General features: G+C 37.7%; 1 protein-coding gene across 4 annotated transcripts in view; it reads left to right on the top strand.

Annotated features, from left to right (window-relative positions):
• col4a4 (collagen, type IV, alpha 4) overlaps positions 1–18017 on the top strand; it is a 72921-nt gene that overhangs the window by 13215 nt on the left and 41689 nt on the right. For all 4 annotated transcript variants that reach the window (XM_088610914.1, XM_088610884.1, XM_088610895.1 and 1 more), the window contains exons 4-5: positions 3174–3251; positions 15781–15915. In XM_088610914.1, the coding sequence (XP_088467040.1) occupies positions 3174–3251; positions 15781–15915 (213 nt within the window). The remainder of the gene's footprint in view (positions 1–3173; positions 3252–15780; positions 15916–18017) is intronic.

Below are 18017 nucleotides of genomic sequence, written 5' to 3'. Positions count from 1 at the left end.
TCTGGCAGTTAGGTTTGGTTTTACTAGAATGTGCCTGAAGTGTTAGTTGGAAAAAATATTTAGAAACAGTGAATAGATGAAGAAAACCTTTGAGGTATCACAGTTCATATAATTATTGTATCTATAGCTGTGAAGGGCTAAGTACCATAAATGTATATTTTAAGGGGTTTGAAATTGGAGGCAGGGAATCAGAGTTAATTGTAGTACAAAAGTACACATTCAGGTTCATAGCTAGTTCAATTGTATATAATAACAGCATCTTAAAGAATACAGCTACATTCTTGATTGTGTTGAAAGGATAATCACATGAACAGTGACTGGCGAGTGAGTGGAGACAGTTGGTCCAGACTTTCCATGGTTTAAACAGCACTATACTTATGTTGGCATGTCTGAAAATAAAAATTTGTCCGACTTGAAAATTACTTTTGACTCTGTGCTTTGATTGCTACAGTATATGTATCTGGTGTACATCATAAGCATAATTAAATATAAAAAGATTACTAAATAATAATTGTGATTTGATTAATTGTTTGTGCTTAAAGTTGGTAATAGTTTATTGTTTGATTATGTCAGTTCTATTGAACATCTCTTGTTTTTGACATCCTGCTGTTGTAGAAGTACTTGGCTTTGGGTTCCTCCAATGGCTTCCCCAGCAAAGGAGCCTGTAAATTGTGCATATGGAGGTCTGTGGCCCTGATGCTCCAATTTGATCTGGATCAAATCAATCTGCACTTTGCAAGGGGTTTGGTAAATGCTCAGGGCTCCCTTGAAAAAAAATTGCATTTTTTTTAATAGCGACATTCATTGTAAATAAAAGTTAATAATTAGGGTAATCCCTCATTAATTATTAATTAATGCTTATTAAACCATATCCTTGTGAAGGATGAAGGAATGCCTGATCCCTGAAACAAGGTTTCTCAGTTAATGAGGTGTGCCCCCAGTGTGAACTGCTTCTCAAACCAAGTGATTTTGTTCAAGTAAACTTTGTGCATGGCCAATTCACTTTTACACCATGGATTCCAAAAGCAAGTATTCACTGACAGATGTGTATGTGCACATTCAGTAGAATGTCCAGCTAAAGTATATAGTGGATTTGAAACAGACTGTAGATATAAATGACATACAGGTATAAACATTCTCGGTCTATGTTGTACAGGCAGGATTGCAGTTCCTGATCTGAGGGATTGTGGGTAATTTACCAGAATAGGATCAGTCAGTGTAAGTCCTAGGAAGTGGATCCCACTTGAGGAAAGCCCCCACACAGTGGGTTAAAAAAAGATGTAATGCGCCAGCTCTTGTTCTATCTCTGTGTTGCAGAAGCAAAGTGGATGAAACCGACAGTGAGAAGTCTCTCGGAAGGTGTCATGACTTAGAGTTGTCATGATTGTCTCTGATGTTTGATGTAATGTGGGCTTCTGGACAGTTAAAACAGGTGGTCCTGTAACTTCTGTTCATAAGACAAGCTGCTTAATGTTCCTTATATGTAACTCGTACTGACAAATCTTACACAAATATCTGAAAATGAACAGAGTGCCTCCACATATCAGATAAAATCGTCTCATGATGAATTGCAGAATTGTGATTGAAGCTTCACCAGTTGTGTTGGTACAGTATTTTATGTATCATATGTTTTACATTTTATTAACTACCATTATGAAATTTGTTTGACCTTTTATTACCTTTATATCACATTTTAAATCCTTTTATTAATTAATATCAGCGCTACATTTCTCCTTTAAAATGAACGTGTTATGGATAATTGCATCTATATGTGTCACTATGACAAGCTCCTGAGCCAAAAAATCATTTAGAAAACCAAGAGAAAACCCTTTAAAAATATGCACTTTCTTAAAAAAAAGTTACGATCTTTATCTTTTAAAAGCTCTCACCTTAAACCTCCCTGTGATCTGCATTCCAGTGCCAATATTTACATTCTTCTATCCTATGGAATGTAAAATGAAATCCTAAAAAGATATGTCTGTTGGTCTAACTGAAATCAGAGAATTAGAGGATTTCTAGAAAGCTTTGAAATGCAGTAAACCAATAGATGTATCACATGTCTTAATACAGAAGCAGATTAAAGTTAATAATGTAACATCATTAAATCAGGTATCTAGAGCCAAAACTGTGTATTTACAATATCAGCATATTTTAAGATGGCCACTCTTCCTTGTTTAACTGTATAAGAAAGTATTTGTCAGGCCAACAAATACTACAGTAGCCAAAGAGTGTTTTTTGTTGTACCTGTAAGTCACAATCAAATGGATAGTGTGCGCAAGCATTTTTCTTTTTTTTTTGCACGGGGCAATGGAGTTTGGAGTTTACAGTAGTTATTGTGAACTGGAATCCTATTTTCACCTCACATTGTTTTGAGTCAGCTTTTTCATTTCCTTTTTCCCTCAGGTGATGATAAACAATTGCTGTTGTGGTAGGGTGTCCCGTGGAAGGGAAGAATTGGAAAAAAACACCATCACTCAATTTGAGTTTTCCAGTGTCTTGCGAAATTAGTTGTCTGTCAATATACCAGCATTATTCAGCAATATACCAATATTCTTCCTGATTGCTCTGAGAGCTCTCCTATGAGGAAATTATTGCAATATGATTTATACCATTTTACAGCTATATCACCTTCTGTTTTACACTCTCCCACTTCACTGCACAAGTATTCAGAGCCTTTTCTTTTGTTCCTTTTGCTCACAGAACTTTGTGCAGTTTTTATACCAGTTTTTTACATCTCAACGTTAAAGTCTGCACCTATCGCAATGAGCTCACTGTTGCCATCTTGACTTTTACAGGCTACTGCTGTTGCACTGCAGCAGACCAATCACAACACTATAAAATCATGGAATAACAAACTAAATGAACTGAACTGTCTGTTTCCAACAGGACTCAGAGCATACCAGTCATGTGATCCCCCTGTTCCACATACAATATAAATAACTTGTATCAATAGGAATATACAAGGAAGAAGTTTCACTGTGATATATTTTTATAATTAATTACAACGAAGATGACCATGAACAGAAACAAGGTGACCTAAAGTACGTTGTATCATAATACGGTTTCCTTGAACTACAGTACACTCTGACAACATCCTTCTGAGTGGTATTCTTTATGGCAAAAACTAATCTTATCTGTTTCAAATTAATGTTGCTTTGTCTTCTTACTTTCAGGGTAGTTTTGACCACGTTGGCCCCTGTGCTGGGAGAGACTGCTCTGTTTGCCAGTGCTTCCCGGAAAAAGGCTCTTGGGTAAGGAAACATTTGGCTCTGTCAATGATGTGTGTGATTTCAATTTAAAAGGCTCATCTTCTACAATATAATCATGATAAACAACCACTTACAACCTCACAAATGTGGCACTAATTATGCCAGACCTCTGTCAAGTTTGTGCAGTGCACAAGTGAGTGAGTAAAGTAATGCTGGCAGATTACAGATTAACTAGCCCAGGATGATAAAACAAATAAAGTTCAAAGTTTACAAAAGTTCTTATTTTTAAAAGAAGATGGTGTTGGGTAGTAGGTTATGAGATTAGTTAGATGTAATTTGGCATCTCTTGTTTTGCTTTGTTTTATCATAGCATTTACTGTAACTTAATTACTGCCACCACTCTTTCTTAGGCTTCTACGTTAACCAATACAGATTGTAAGGAGTTTTTCCCACTTCTGAAACTACACATGTTCAAAGAGCAGGCAGCTAAGAAGATTTGTACCCAGGAGGTTTAGTTAGACAAAAAAGCCATTACATATGAAACAATAATTGAGGTTGCAAGATAGTCTCCTAAACCTACATACGGTATTGGAAAATCTTTCAGACATCGTCTTCTTATCAGCTGCAGCATTGTTTGAATTGGCTAATTTAATTAACAAACAAAACTTTGCAAAATTTCTGTAAAGGTGTTACTATAATGTTTATACATACATGATGCAGGTTATAAACCAATTTCAGAAGCATGGAACTGCTCCTATTCAAAATTTGGTCTTTGGTCAAAACTTTATAAATGGGATTTTAGCGCTAACAGGATATATGTGCGAATTCCAGTATGGATTCCAGTATGAGTTGATATGGTTGTCTGACCTCCATTTCTTTGTGATTTTGATATGTGACCACAAAACTCTTGCTGTTTTAAAAAAGCATTTGGTGAATTAAGCCAAACAGTCCTATTGTAAACATATATAGTTTCTCAAACTCTGGGAAAACAGGAAGTTCGAGAAGCCAGTGCCATCAGAGGAAAAAGTCCTTACTTAGCATTCATGGATAGTAAACATGGATATATCTGTAAAGGGAAAATGTGCAGCTGCTTTGAAAATGTGCAGCTGTACATTCTCTACATGCAGTCTGCATTTGTTCTGAAAATTAAAGGAGAGGTCATTATTTACAGTAGAAAAGAAATGTGTATCAAGGTGCTTCACTTTTGTCCATTGGTCATGCGTTTGCTTTTGCTGAAAGGAAAAGCTTTTATTCATTGAAGTCTTAAACGATAACTCTATTGGAGTGACTTTGCTGCCTCTTTGTTTGAAAATCATCATATCAAGTACATAAAAATATTCACCCTATAATTAGTGACGGCAACAGACATCATCTGTATTTTTAAAGAATGCCACAGGATTTAGAAAAGTCTCTTGCTATTAATGAGAAAGACGCTCGTAAATCAATACCAATAATTTGCAGCTGTTATCTTGCTGCATTCTTCTGTTTCCAGGCATGGTATTTATTATTTTTCTTAAACTTAAAGATCTTTTTGAATTATAGTTATAACTCTTAAGGTTCTAATTAGAGCTTCTGGTTTGGTTAATGTAAGCGAGGGTGGTTTTTCTATTTATTAATCAGGTCTCTGTGGGAAGCATTTGAACTGTTTGTGAAAAGTAAAATCTCCTGCAGTACTATGAAACCACTGACTCATACTGTACTAATATGCTAAAACAATATTAATTTGCTTGCTATGACTAGACATTTTGGCGATCAGATAATTGAACTGCGCTATACATCTTGTATGTCATATTATAGCAAGACTTGCGTAATGCTTTTCCTCTTTTTTGATTTTGACAGGAAGTCACACACCTGTGTTAGCTTCCTTCTGGATCACAGATCAGACAGAAAGACCTCATATTGAATACTCACAATGGATTTTTCAGGGATTGCATTTGGCAGTTTGCACATTGTATTGTACACTTTATATTTTCTTGCATGTCACTTGTTCTGTCAGACATGAGAGTCCTAGGGTCAGATAGTAAGTGCAACAATGTTTAAAAAATAATTTTAAAGCTCTATGAAAACTTTTCACAGCTTAGACCATTTTCTTCAGTCAGATCTCATTAATTCCAATATTTCTCTATCGGTTATGCTGTTTGCCTTAATATAGAACCCATTTACTGTTTGCATTCTATGATCTCGAGGTAATCAAATACAAGTCAGTAGGTGTTAATGAAAGGAGACATTTCTCATGCCAAGCAATGGATTGGTCATCCACTGAAAGGGAACATGAGCTGGATGTGGAACATTGTGAGACGGGTTAGTTTTACTCTGCTGATGATGTATTAAAGAAATAACAATTGATAACACTTACATAGCACCTTTCTGGACACTCCAATCAAAACACTTTGCAGGTAATGGGGACACCCCTCCATCACCAATGTGCAGCACCCACCTGGATGATGCGACAGCAGCCATAGTGCGCCAGTATGGTCACCACACATCAGCTCTTAGTGGGGAGGAGAACAGAGTGATGAAGCCAGTTCATAGATGGAGATTACTAGGTGGCCATGATTGGTAAAGGCCAATGGGAAATTTGGCCAGGACGCCCCCCAGGATGCCTTTTTACAGTATAGTGTTCCTGTCACTGTTCTTGCATTAGCAGTCATGCTCAGTACAAGAGGAACCGCAGATTCAGACATAGGGCGAAGCTGACATCTGTGGGATTATGGATGAAGTCAGAATCATCCCTAAACGATTCTCTCTACAACTGGAGAATACAGCAAGAGATGAATCTGAATGGTTGGGTGATTTTCAGGCAGGCATACATTGATGCCAAAAGGTACAAGAAGGGGCTTGTGTCTAGTGAGGAGGAATTTGAAATCTTCCTAACAATTCTGCAAACGTACCTTAACTATTCCTAAACAGAACTTCCAAAATTCTAGTACCTTAGGAACAAACATAATAATTATGTTAGTAGAAGGCTAAGATTGACCTTTTAAACTTAGTTTAATAATGTTTTATAATACTTAGAGATGTAGTGAGATGTGCTATTTACTGACCAGAAAAAAAATGTGTTTTATATCCATAGAGCAGGGAGCATTGTTTTTATCTCTTTATCTGCTAGTTTCATGTCTATGTTCTGTATGGTACAGTACTTCGTAATTCAAAAAAGGCATGTCTCCCTCTGAAGCACGCCCATCTGAGATAAAACCCTTTTTTATTTGTTTCTTTTTGAAGATCTTACCTCACCTATGAAAAAAAAACAAAACACACAATGGCTCACTTTGCACTCTTGATCTCAGAGAAACGATGCATGGACTTACAGGTACAACAAAAAACACTCTTTGGCTACTGTAGTATTTGTTGGCCTGACAATACAGTTCAACATATACAATATTTTAATTATGACATACAGTATGTTTAACATTCCAATTAATTAAACCAAACACACTGTACTGTATGCATTGTGCATTATATTATGATATCACAAATCTCCTTTGATCCCAGACTTACTTAACTTATGTTGCCTTTGAATTCCAACAGGAATGAAGATCAGAAGGCATCACAAAATCCTATATACAGTATTTACATAGATATTGAAGACTGCTAAGCATACCAGACTGTAGACATTTGATATGCAATTCAACAATATCCTCAGGCTAGATGACAAACTTTTTAAAAATGCTCCATAATGCCATCATGTTATTTCACTCACTCTATGAGTCTGTTTTGAGAGAGAAAAAATTCTTACGAAAAATGCCAATTCTGAATTTTATTAAAATGCCTTAAAAGAGACTAGCTTGATTCAGAAGGTCATTACACCGGCAATTTTTTATTTGTTATTTGTACAAGTCCCAATTTGTAATTCCAAGAATATTAATCATTAGTTCATACACTTTTTTTAATTTTAATGCCTAAAACTCTTAAATGGTACCATCCTTAAAAGTTGCCAGTAGGAACATGTGTTCATGTACTATATGTTTGAGGCAATAATTATGATTACAATTGATTTCAAATCTAGGGCAATCCTAGGAGAGGTTAAAAGATGACCTCAGATCAACAGTATAAACAATATTTCCAAATATATGGCATATTTCTAGCTAAGGCTAAAGGAGGATTTTAGAATCAAGTAAAGACTAGAGTCTGAATTAAAGAAAGTTGAGAAAGTTATGACATTTGTCAGGGAATATTGGAATGTTTACAGATTTTCATAGAGGTGCTCATAATAAGAAACATGTAATTGATTTTTTGATCGTGGATGTATTGCCAGTGCATAAGATGCACTTGGATTTATATTACTCCAAAATGTCTGAGAGGGTGAATTGGAATTACCTTGAAAAATGGGCCATACTTAACTACTGTAGTCTCACTCTCAAGTGCACCTGGACAATAAACAGTAGACAGAATGGGTACCAGCTAGAGGCATTTCCTGTGAAAAAAAACTAGAACTTCTTTGTTTTTGTATGAAACATTGTAGGAAATAGTGGTTATTTGTAGGTTCTGTGTATGCACCAAAACACAGATATTTCTTGAAAAACTGTTGAGCTTTCTCATATTTTATGTTCCATATATAGAATCTTGACAATAGACCTGCTAAGCTTTAGTGAAAGCTGGCACAGAATTTTGTTACAGGGCATACCAAACATTTTCTGGCTTTTAATGTCCCAGCCTTTCTGTGACACACCAAATGACTTAAAAAAGAACCAAACATTTTTGTTCCCTACTGCAACATAGACTTCACCTTTATTGAGTAATATGTAACTTCACCTTGATGACTTGAATTTCAGTTTGGAATCTGAGCTTGTTTCAATGAAGATAAATGAAAGTTATTAAACTAAAGTACAGGAGTGTTAACAGCACCTCAGTCTCACTCAGCTGATCCTAAGCATAATCATAACTATGTACAGTACAGATTTTGAACACCAACACCTCCCTTTACATTCATCTCAAGCATCCTTGGTGTACCCACCCCATCTCCAGCTTGCAGCTGGTTAGCTCTTCTCTCTGAATAGAGTTTTACCTTCTTCATCCTGTAGCCAGGAGGGTACCCCTTAACCAAGGGAGTAATACAACCGAGACAAAGAGAATACTGGGTCTTGTTTTATACTGATATGATTTAAATGTAGGATTTGCCCATTGTCTCTAAAATCTGCCCTTTTGCAAGTTTTGTCATAGTCCCATGCTGTAAAAGCAAAGTACCGTAACCTCATAAACAAGTAAATACTCGCTTCTGCTGCCACAATATGAGCGCATTCTTCAGGTGAGACTCTTATCAGATCACTGTTATGACATGTTTGAAGTGTTTTGTGTGATTGCAGTGAAATGCGCTGTTGCAGAGAAAGGCTGAGTAGTAAACCTCCTTCGTTCCTTGATATAAAGGAGCATTTCAGTCTCTTCTGTGTTGAGTAAATAGAATTGCAGTTGGCAGGATATTTGTTTAATATGATTTCATTATACTAGAATGTGTCCCCTTTTTGTAGTGGGGAGGTAGGGCAGCAGAGTTCAGTTCCAACCTAGGCTGACATTCTGGGTGGAGTTTGCTAGTCCTCTCTCTGTTTGCATGGGTTTTCTCTGGCCAGTGTGGTTTCCTCCCACTTCTAGGTTTCTACCGACCCAGTTACATTGACTTTTAGAAGATGGTCATTTTTACATAATCCCGCCAGACACTGAGAGTCAGCAGCCTAGGTGTTACAGGAGCCGGTCCAGGCTCCCACGAAGCGTAGTTCAGGACCCTATGCAGATGGTATAATCCGGAAGTACTGTAAGTGGAGAAGGACATCAGGGTTGGAGACGAAGAGGATCAGGACGGGTTGACAGACAGGGGGGCATGACTATGGTGATCCAGTGCTTGGGGGGTGTGGCGATGGCAAACAAGTTCAGGCAGTCAAAATCTGGGGGAATCTGGGGTGCAGTCCAAAGTCCAAAACCGGGGGATCCAACCAAGACGAAACAAAGTTAAAATAAGGAACAGGGACAGGGAACCAGGAAGATAAAAACAGGATAACGAGGCCAGGTGCTCCGAGCCCCGAATTTAGATGGTCAGGACGCCATGGTAAAACCTATGCCGTTGGGTCGCACCTGGACCCACTGGTAGGCGGGCTTCCGGGCGTCCATCTCCCAATGCTGAGCGAGAGCGCTAGGCGTAAATAGTTTGACAAAACAAGAGGTATATGCACGTAATAAACAAAATACGAAAGGGCAGAGTGCCCTACTGTAGGTCAGACCTTGGTCTGATGTAGCCCTCAACAGGATAAGGAACGTAGTAAAAACAAATGGGTATACTCGTTACTTTTGTATTACTGTATAAATAAACAAGAAATAGGATAAGAAATGAGAAAGTGCTTTTTTACGAAGACCAAGCCCAATGGAAAAGATACAAGTGTTACAAAGGGTATCAACCTCTCTCATTTTTCATATTTGTGTCTTTTTAGGTTTCAAACTTAATACAGGGTTTAGTTGGTCTGAGAAATAACTCAGTTGGCATGTGTTGTATGCTTTGTATTTATGAGAGGAAGACCTGACAGTCATTGGCAATGGCAGTTTGAATTCTAGGCTATTTTCTTTTCTTTTTGCGATACTTTGAGGTGCCAGGTCACAGCCATTTTATTCTCTACCATCAGGAATTAAGAGTGGACAGAGTTTTGTGTACTTTAGTTAAAAGAAGACAGGCACATTTGTAAAGCCGAGAACCATTTAAATTTTTTCAGGATGTTAACTGTCTTCACCTTGTCACATTCCAGAAGTTCCTCTCATCAGGAACATTCTAATGTGTCAACTACTCTATTTAATCAAAGAAATCTAAGAAAGAGGAAGGTGTGCTACACACCTACAGTACAAACAGAAAAGTCAGCCTCCTGTTTCAGTCAGGCCAACAGTGTTAAATCCTGTATTACAGCTTGTTTGTCCATCCTCCATTCCCTTGGCCTCTTATGAAATGCAGTCTTCTGAGTCCTGATTAACGTGGGTGACTGCAGATTTAAGGGAGTAAAGTTTCAGAGGATAGAGGCCACATAACATCCTTCGCCCATAACACATAACACACTTCTAAAACATCCCACCAAGTTTTCACACATTTTAAAAAAAGGTAATATCTAAACTATCAATTTTGCAAGAGTGGGATACACCCTGGATGAGACGCCAGTTCATTGCAGGGCCCACAGATACAAACTCAGACACGCACACACTACCAACAGGGCCAGTTTCCCAAAAGCCAATTATCCTACCAATAATCCAGCCATCCTACCAATACCATTTTGTGGACTGTGGGAGGAATCTGGTTGCACCTGACCAAAAAAAAAACACACACTAACACAGGGAGAACATACAGTACATACTCCACATAGATCGTGCCCTGTGTCTGGAATTGAACCCAAGGCCCCAGCTCTGTAAGGCAGCAGTGTTTAACAATGTGACACAATGCCACATTAAGTGCACATAAAATGAAAACCAGAAAGCCATCAGTAGAAAACCAGTATCTATCAGTTTTGTGAGCAAAAACTTGGCTTGATCAGTGTCCATTAAAACCATAGTTTTGGAAAGTGTCTGTGTACAGTAGCTTGACAGATTTGGGATTGTTGTTTCACCACTAACTGATATTTTAAATCCAGATCAGGCACAAAGCTTTGATATCTGGAATGTCAAAGCAAGTCTGACTCTTTGGGGCATCAGTGGTGTTTAGGGCATCAGTGGTGTGAGTGTGGTAAGCATTCAGAAACTTTGGGCCTCACTGTGTACTGTATGTGCTTCACAACCTTACCCCGCCCTTTATTTCCAGCAGTGATCACATCACATCACTGCTGTTTGCTTAGCATTTTGTTGGCATTCTTCTCCTCCTGCCTTTAAAAGGGCCATGATCTGACAAAAAAACCCATCCCTTTTGTTTGAAGCTTAATTGGTACAATTCAGTTTTCCTCTTTCTTATCGCACAGCCCTTGAGATACACATCAGACTTTTCAAACCAAGAAACAAAAGCAAATACATTTCCACTTGCTGTTTGCACTCTAGAAATAGCATTACTGTATACTTACATACCTTTAAAGTTAAATCTCTCTTTGCACCCTGTGATAAAAGATTGAGAGTATCAGAGTAGTGTGTCCAGAAGTCTCGTTCTCCTTCTGAGATGGAGCTTGTCGTCAGTGTTGTATCTTAAAAGCAACTGGGGATTCCAGATTAGGTGGGTGTTGAATTAAAAGGCATAATTTCCTGATTTAGCTGAATGCATTGTTGATCGTGAGCTGTACAGATTGGGTAGGAAGGCATCTAATGTAGTTTTTCAAAAACAGAAAGTGAATGAACAGAGTAGATTTACATACGACCTTTTTGTCAGTGGATCTTGGCTACCCTAAGATTATTTCTGTATAACTCTAACTTTATTCTCAATTCAGATGCAACACATTGTGTGCTGCAAGCAACTTGCAACCTGTCTTAAAATTGCAGTTTTCAGTTCAGCTGAGGATATTGGCAAGACTGCATCTCTGCACAAACAATGAAGCTGGCGCACAAACAGGCTCATCTGAAGAAAAAAATAAATCAAATTTTACTTTTGAATTTAAAAGTCATCACCAAACCACACAGTCACTTGAATGAAGGCATGGAAAGCCGTTGCACATGATATAAATGTGAGGTACAACAAGATATGGTGCCCTACAGATTTATCCATGGCCTGACGTCTATTGATATGGAGTTTTCATGCTCTCCTAGTGTCCCTGTGGATTCATGCCAGGAGTTCCCGTTTATTTCCACTTCACATGCAAGCTAGGTTTGATTGAATGCTGTAACCTGTTCCTTTCTGGTGCATGAGGGCCACTTGAGGGGGATTAATACTTGGGACTTTTTCCAAGTACAGCAAGTCTTGGCTGTGGGGCTGTATGCTGTATAGAGAAATGGAAGTAAATGAGTCGAACAGGCCAAATAATGGCCTCATCTAATTAATTTTCCTCCTGACGTTCTGTGAAGTTTGCTAAGGAACTTTGCTCAGATTGTATGTGCACTGTTAGCAACTTATGCTCACCTCCTCCTTTCCTTAAGCATTTAAAAACTGTAAATGTTGGAATGCCACATTTCTTTTTAATTGTTCTTAATAGTATTGGCTTTTTAAGTGAATATCATTAATGTTACTACATACAGTAGTTAAGATAATTGTGTAATTTAAATCAGTATATGTGTAAAGTAATTAGTCATGTTTAAAAGGAAAACAAATTTTAATCAATAACTGTTTGAGATAACATTAATGACCTGAATTGGATTTTGCACTATTGTCAACAAATCTAAAATCATAGGTTAAAAGGTTGCGGTTCATCAGGCCATTTCTTTCAGAGAAGATATACAATAAGAGAGGAAGACACAGGTAGTGCTGCAGACAGACTGAAACGAAGATGCAGCTGGACCTGTCTCTCAGGGTGTATATGGATCTGGAAAAAAAACACACTTCACTGTCCCATCACTACTGAAAATTGGGCCCATATTTCGCATCACTTAGTATCAGCCCAGTCAATTAGTACAGCATTAGCATCAAATCGCCATGATACAGTATATTGTCCCTTTTAGGGTCTTTGACTTGCTCCCTTTCTCCCAGGTTTGACTTCGTTCGTTTCTCTTATCGGAACAGCTTGCTCTGTCGCTGCAATGTGCTACACTAATGACATCGGGCAGAGTACTGTAGATAATAACTGTTTTGACAGTATCGATAGGGTCTTTATGAGGCTCCAAATTACTTCAGGCATCCTAACTGAAAGAAAGACAGAGACGAAGTGGCATGCTACAGTTGGTTCTGTTAAATTCTTCTTCTCTTTGGTGTAATGGGTTTCTTTGCATCTCCTTGTATTTGCCAAAAAGGTAGAGATTTGGCAGAGAGCTAAATAATGAGTCATAAAAAAGAGTGAAGAAAGCAGAATGAACTTTGATATGGCCTTTGTCTATTAAAAACAAAATTAGCAGACACAATAGTATCTATTTGCATGCATTGTTTCTTAAGTGCCAACTTCCACAAATGCACAAAATATTCTTTTCAGAATTTTAAAGAAATACAAGAGAATGTAATAGATATTTGTATTGGTTTGGTCCGATTGAGATAAAGCCATGTAGACACAAAGGCTGAAATTTTTAACAAAGGAAAAAAAAACTACTGTCTATTGTACTCAAAGTCCACTCCCCATGAAGTCATATTACAGTATGTGTAGGACTATTTAGCCATTGTTAAGGATCAAAAGATAGAAACAGGAGTAACTTCCAAGTGTAAGCAAATATTGTTTTTTATATTAAGCTGTTTGCATTTGGGAAAAATAGCGTATTATATACAATACAGTGCCTTACAGAAGTATTCAGTGATATCTCAGGCCCTATTGTGTTGAATAGTAAATAATGCATTCACATATTTTAAATCAAAACTGGATGGAAGACTTTAAATTTCAGCAACATCTGCAAAAGCTGGTTGCAAAAGTATTCACCCCCCGAGTCGATACTTGGTGAAACAGAGTGAATACTGTACTTTTTCAAGGCACATATATATATGCATACAGTACTGTATGTTATATAGTATAACCATACATATTCATAGTAAACAGTCATAGTAATTCATTTTCACATCCTCTGCATCATGAACGGTAGGTGAATAGAATTCATCAGAATAATGTTTTAAGGCTAACCAAGAGCAGTTGTACATTTCTTCAGAAGTTCATCCACTGTATTTCCTGCATGGTTTGGGTTTTTTCATGGTAGAATGAGCAATTTCAACCAGCCAGCTTAAGAATTTCAATAAAGCATCTCTAGAGCAAATGACTGTGAACCATTTTCGTTTCTGACAGTAAGCCCAGAAAAAGAAAGTTGTATGGATTTAGTCAAACCAAAAAATGAGTTCAAAAGGAGCTTTTGGTTTCCCAATATTTCTCTTGTGATTTTATGTTTTCAAGAAGGATTTTCTTTCAGTAAGGTTTTTGATGAGATCTGCAGCCACAGAATTGTTCAATATTGTTCAAGTATTGATTCTTGTGTGCCTCAGAATCACGCAGTTTATTCTTCCAGTGCTGTCTTGTCTGTTTATCTGTTTGTTCTTCTGTTTTTTCAAAGAATTCTTTCAGCCTTTGGGGTTATTGTACTTTGGTATTCTAATTTCCCTACACCGCATATGACCAAAGTGTTATGTCATTTTTTTGTTGCCTGTAGCTTGTATTCCTATAGAATGAGAGGAGGCTCTAATTCCTTTGTCTTCACAATAGGAACCCTTTTCTATGTTAAGGCTATATTAACAGCATTCCTTCATTCAGTGTGCTCTCCCTAGAAATTATTTCTTGTAGTCCTTTACAATAATTGATAGATTAAAAGTGCCAGTGTATTTTTTAAATTAATTCATATCCTACTGAAGAATACAGTATGGATATTTTAATAAAAAATGTATAATTATAAAGTGAGTTTGTGACATACTGTACAAGGCCTTTGTTAAAATGACAAAATACCTGTGTTTATAATAGCGTTAAAGTATTTTTGTGTGTAAGCAATTATTTATTTCATGTTGAAAAAAAGAATTCTGGAACAAAGTGAAGAAGGAAACAAGATCACTGTCATCAGCATCTTTCCTGTGTCGGGCTGTTTTCATGGAAAAATGCATCTCCACAGTTTCTGCACCCCTAATTATATATTCACCTGTCATAGGTGTCATAGGTGTTAAGGTTAAGGAAAGCAACAGCTGAAAAAAAAAAGGGACTGTGCAACCCAGACATCAGGTCAAATGGCAATAGCTCTTTTTTACAGTGAGTTTTGTTTGCTGAAATGATAAGCCCAGACTTGTTTAGGAAGCCACTGGAAACTGAGATATGATGCATTGCAATGTTATTGTCTTTCAGAAATGTGTTAAATCAGATGGGGGCAGCATGGTGCAGATGTGGGAGTGTAATTTTACTTTTGCTTGTTTTGGAAATGGAAATCTGCCACAAAAGAGCTGCACTTGATGTGACACTAAAATGGTTTTCATTCTCTTAATGTTTGGGGAAAGGTCTGTGGGCTCACGTGTATTTTAAACTTTTCTTTCAATTAGATGCTTGAGTTGTTCTCTTTTCTATGAAGTGTGGTGAATAACATATTAACAGGAAAATATGTGGTTTGCATTGACCCATGCAGACATGTATGTGTATGTGTACAGTACATGCATTTGTAAGGAGAAAATGTTTACTTTTGGTAGTTCTGAGATATGTGTGATGTGATGCCCTCCTGTGGCCATAGTGAGGAATGATACTGTATGATTAAAGGTCATTCCAGATTAAGACTAATTTTGATTGGATTGTTTTCTTGAGGTCAGGCACTCAATACAGGGCCAGGCCTCCCACAGACCTTTTAAGATGTAGAATAGAGAATTTAATACCTCATAGCTTCCCTTTCCATGTGAATTTCAAAACTCTAGAAGAGTATCTATCACAGGGTCCTAATTGATAGGAAATAAGAATAAAAAAACAGTAGATGAGCCCCGTTCAGCACGTTATTAAAATGTGACTAGAGTTCTGCACTACAATGAAGTGTGAAATAGAATTAATCTCAATACTGAGGCATCTAAAGTGCTTGAAATTATTCCTTGATAATTTTGTTGTTCTTCTCCTAGGGAAGACCAGGTGTGCTTGGGGCTCTGGGCCCTCTGGGACCCCCAGGTTTTCCAGGCCTCCCCGGACCCCCAGGGGAGAAGGGTCAGCGTGGCAACGAGGGGGAACCTGGCAAGGCAGGACCCAAAGGCGCCAAAGTGAGTATTGCATACTGTAGATAGCACTGCTTTGTCTCCCCGAAAGATCAAGCAAGACTGTACCAGGCAAGTACAGTAGTCTGGAACTTGGATAATGTGTAAAGAGCTTTGGAACAGGTTGAATAACGAAGAGGTCGAGAGCCGGATTGCTGGAGTCACAGCGCTTTAGCACCCTTCATTCTTTTAACAGTAAACTTGGTAGTTCTGAAGAAAAAAGAAACTTTAGTGTGAACCTTGTTAAGCTTCATAGCAGCCCCTTGTGGCTTGTGGTCTGTTCTCCTTAGTTCTCCACAGTATCCCTGCCACTCTCTGACTCAACAGCTTGGACCTCCTGCTGGCTCAGGAGTTCTCAGGCTCTCCGGGGCTCTTCCTTAGAGCTCCCTGGCGTGCTGTATTCTCTCTGTCACAGGGCTACCTCACACATCTGAGGAGACGCCAGTATTAAACAAAGGAAAGCTCAGCTATCAAGGAGCATTAATGAGCTCTTCTTAGGCAGAAGGCATACTCACACTTACTGTCTGTTACAGCTATGGATAATAAAAATGGGTAAAGGTTAAAGAAATGTACAAAGAAGAACTGTATTACCTGTCCAGATGCAAAACAGGATACATATTATAGATGTCTTCATACAAAGTTTGCAGGTAATTTACAGGTGTCATTGTGAATTCAAAATCTTTTTCTTTGTTAGTACTGTATGTAGTCTAAGATTTATGCTGAACACATAGCCTACTCTCCCTGTACAAAGCAAGAAACAGTTCATTACATTTCCATGGGATCATTTTCAGTAAATTAATATACTGTACTGTCCCTGGATAGCTGTCTGGAAATTGAATTTCTGAAAAATGACACTTTTCTGTGAATATGTGCAGTACATTAATTCCAAATAGACAAGCCCGTTATGGATCTGAGCAATTCTGAATGGATTTAATTTCTTTGACTGGTAAGAGAAAAGTATTTGTTTGGGGAGTAATGAGGAGGAAGGAAACACTCATAGCTCAAGCTGCTTTTCAATAAAACCAAGGCCACAGTTTTCAGCTGCTGTTGGCCAAGACCCATCGCAATTCTTTACACTGTGTTGAGCAAACTGGTGTGCTGGATATCTCTCTTGCTATAATTCCACAAGATAATCAATTTCTACAGCTTACGCTTGTTACAGCCTTTGTGTTGGGTATTTATTTAGCTGAATTAATTTATTTATCCAACAATGTGGGCCATTTCTAGGTGAACTCCTCCAACAGTTCCACAGATAATGTTATAGACTGCAATGCCTGGTGTTTAGAGTGATCATGGGCATGTTCAGGTGTCTAGGATTCAATTCCTGACACGTTGAAATCAAAGATCTGTGACCAGGATTCTCCAAGTGATGGTTCAGGACTGGCAGACCCCCATCAGAGTGCAGGGATTAGGATTAGCTGTCCAGTCCTATGAATCAGTGTGTCCTGGATCTTCCAGAATGGACCGTTGGCTTATAGTGATGTCGTGGTGAAAAGCACAGGTCCTACATTCAGCACTTGCTAACGTCTTGCTAAGAACTTGCAGCATGTCCAAAGGAGAATTAAAGGAAACCCTGATAATTTCTTGCTTAGAACTGGGGTTGATGGTTGTCTGTAACCAAACAGTATAGTTGGTAACTCTTTATTTCCACACTTAAAAAATAAGTAGCCAAGAAAATCCATTGAAAGTGGGTATTATGTCAAATGTGCTCAGTGCGCATTAGGTTTTCAGAAAAATGTCTTTTTGACATGCATTGTGATCATTCAGAATAATCAGAATTATATCAGTGACATTTCACAGAAACCCTCTTTCAGAAGTTTGAAACTGAATACAGAAAAACATATTTAGGTAATCCTTGATAACAGAAAGTCTATTACAAAGAACGCTATTTTTCCAAACAAAAATAATTGTCCTCTTCTGTTCACAAGTATGTATGTGTTCCATTGCTTTACAGTTACTCTCAAAGATTTCAGATGGAAAAAATGTTAAATTTATTTTTCAGCCAACACAAAGCTTAAAAATTTTAATGATAAATATTGATAAAATTATTAAAATGTTAATCAATACCCCCACTAAAACATGCTGGTATTTTCCTAAACTGAAAACAT

Source organism: Lepisosteus platostomus, chromosome 2, assembly GCF_059453375.1.
Source record: "Lepisosteus platostomus isolate fLepPlt1 chromosome 2, fLepPlt1.hap1, whole genome shotgun sequence".
NCBI classification, from domain to species: Eukaryota; Metazoa; Chordata; class Actinopteri; order Semionotiformes; family Lepisosteidae; genus Lepisosteus; species Lepisosteus platostomus.
The sequence above is the reverse complement of the archived record's forward strand: the minus strand, read 5'-3'. Positions and strand labels throughout refer to the sequence as shown.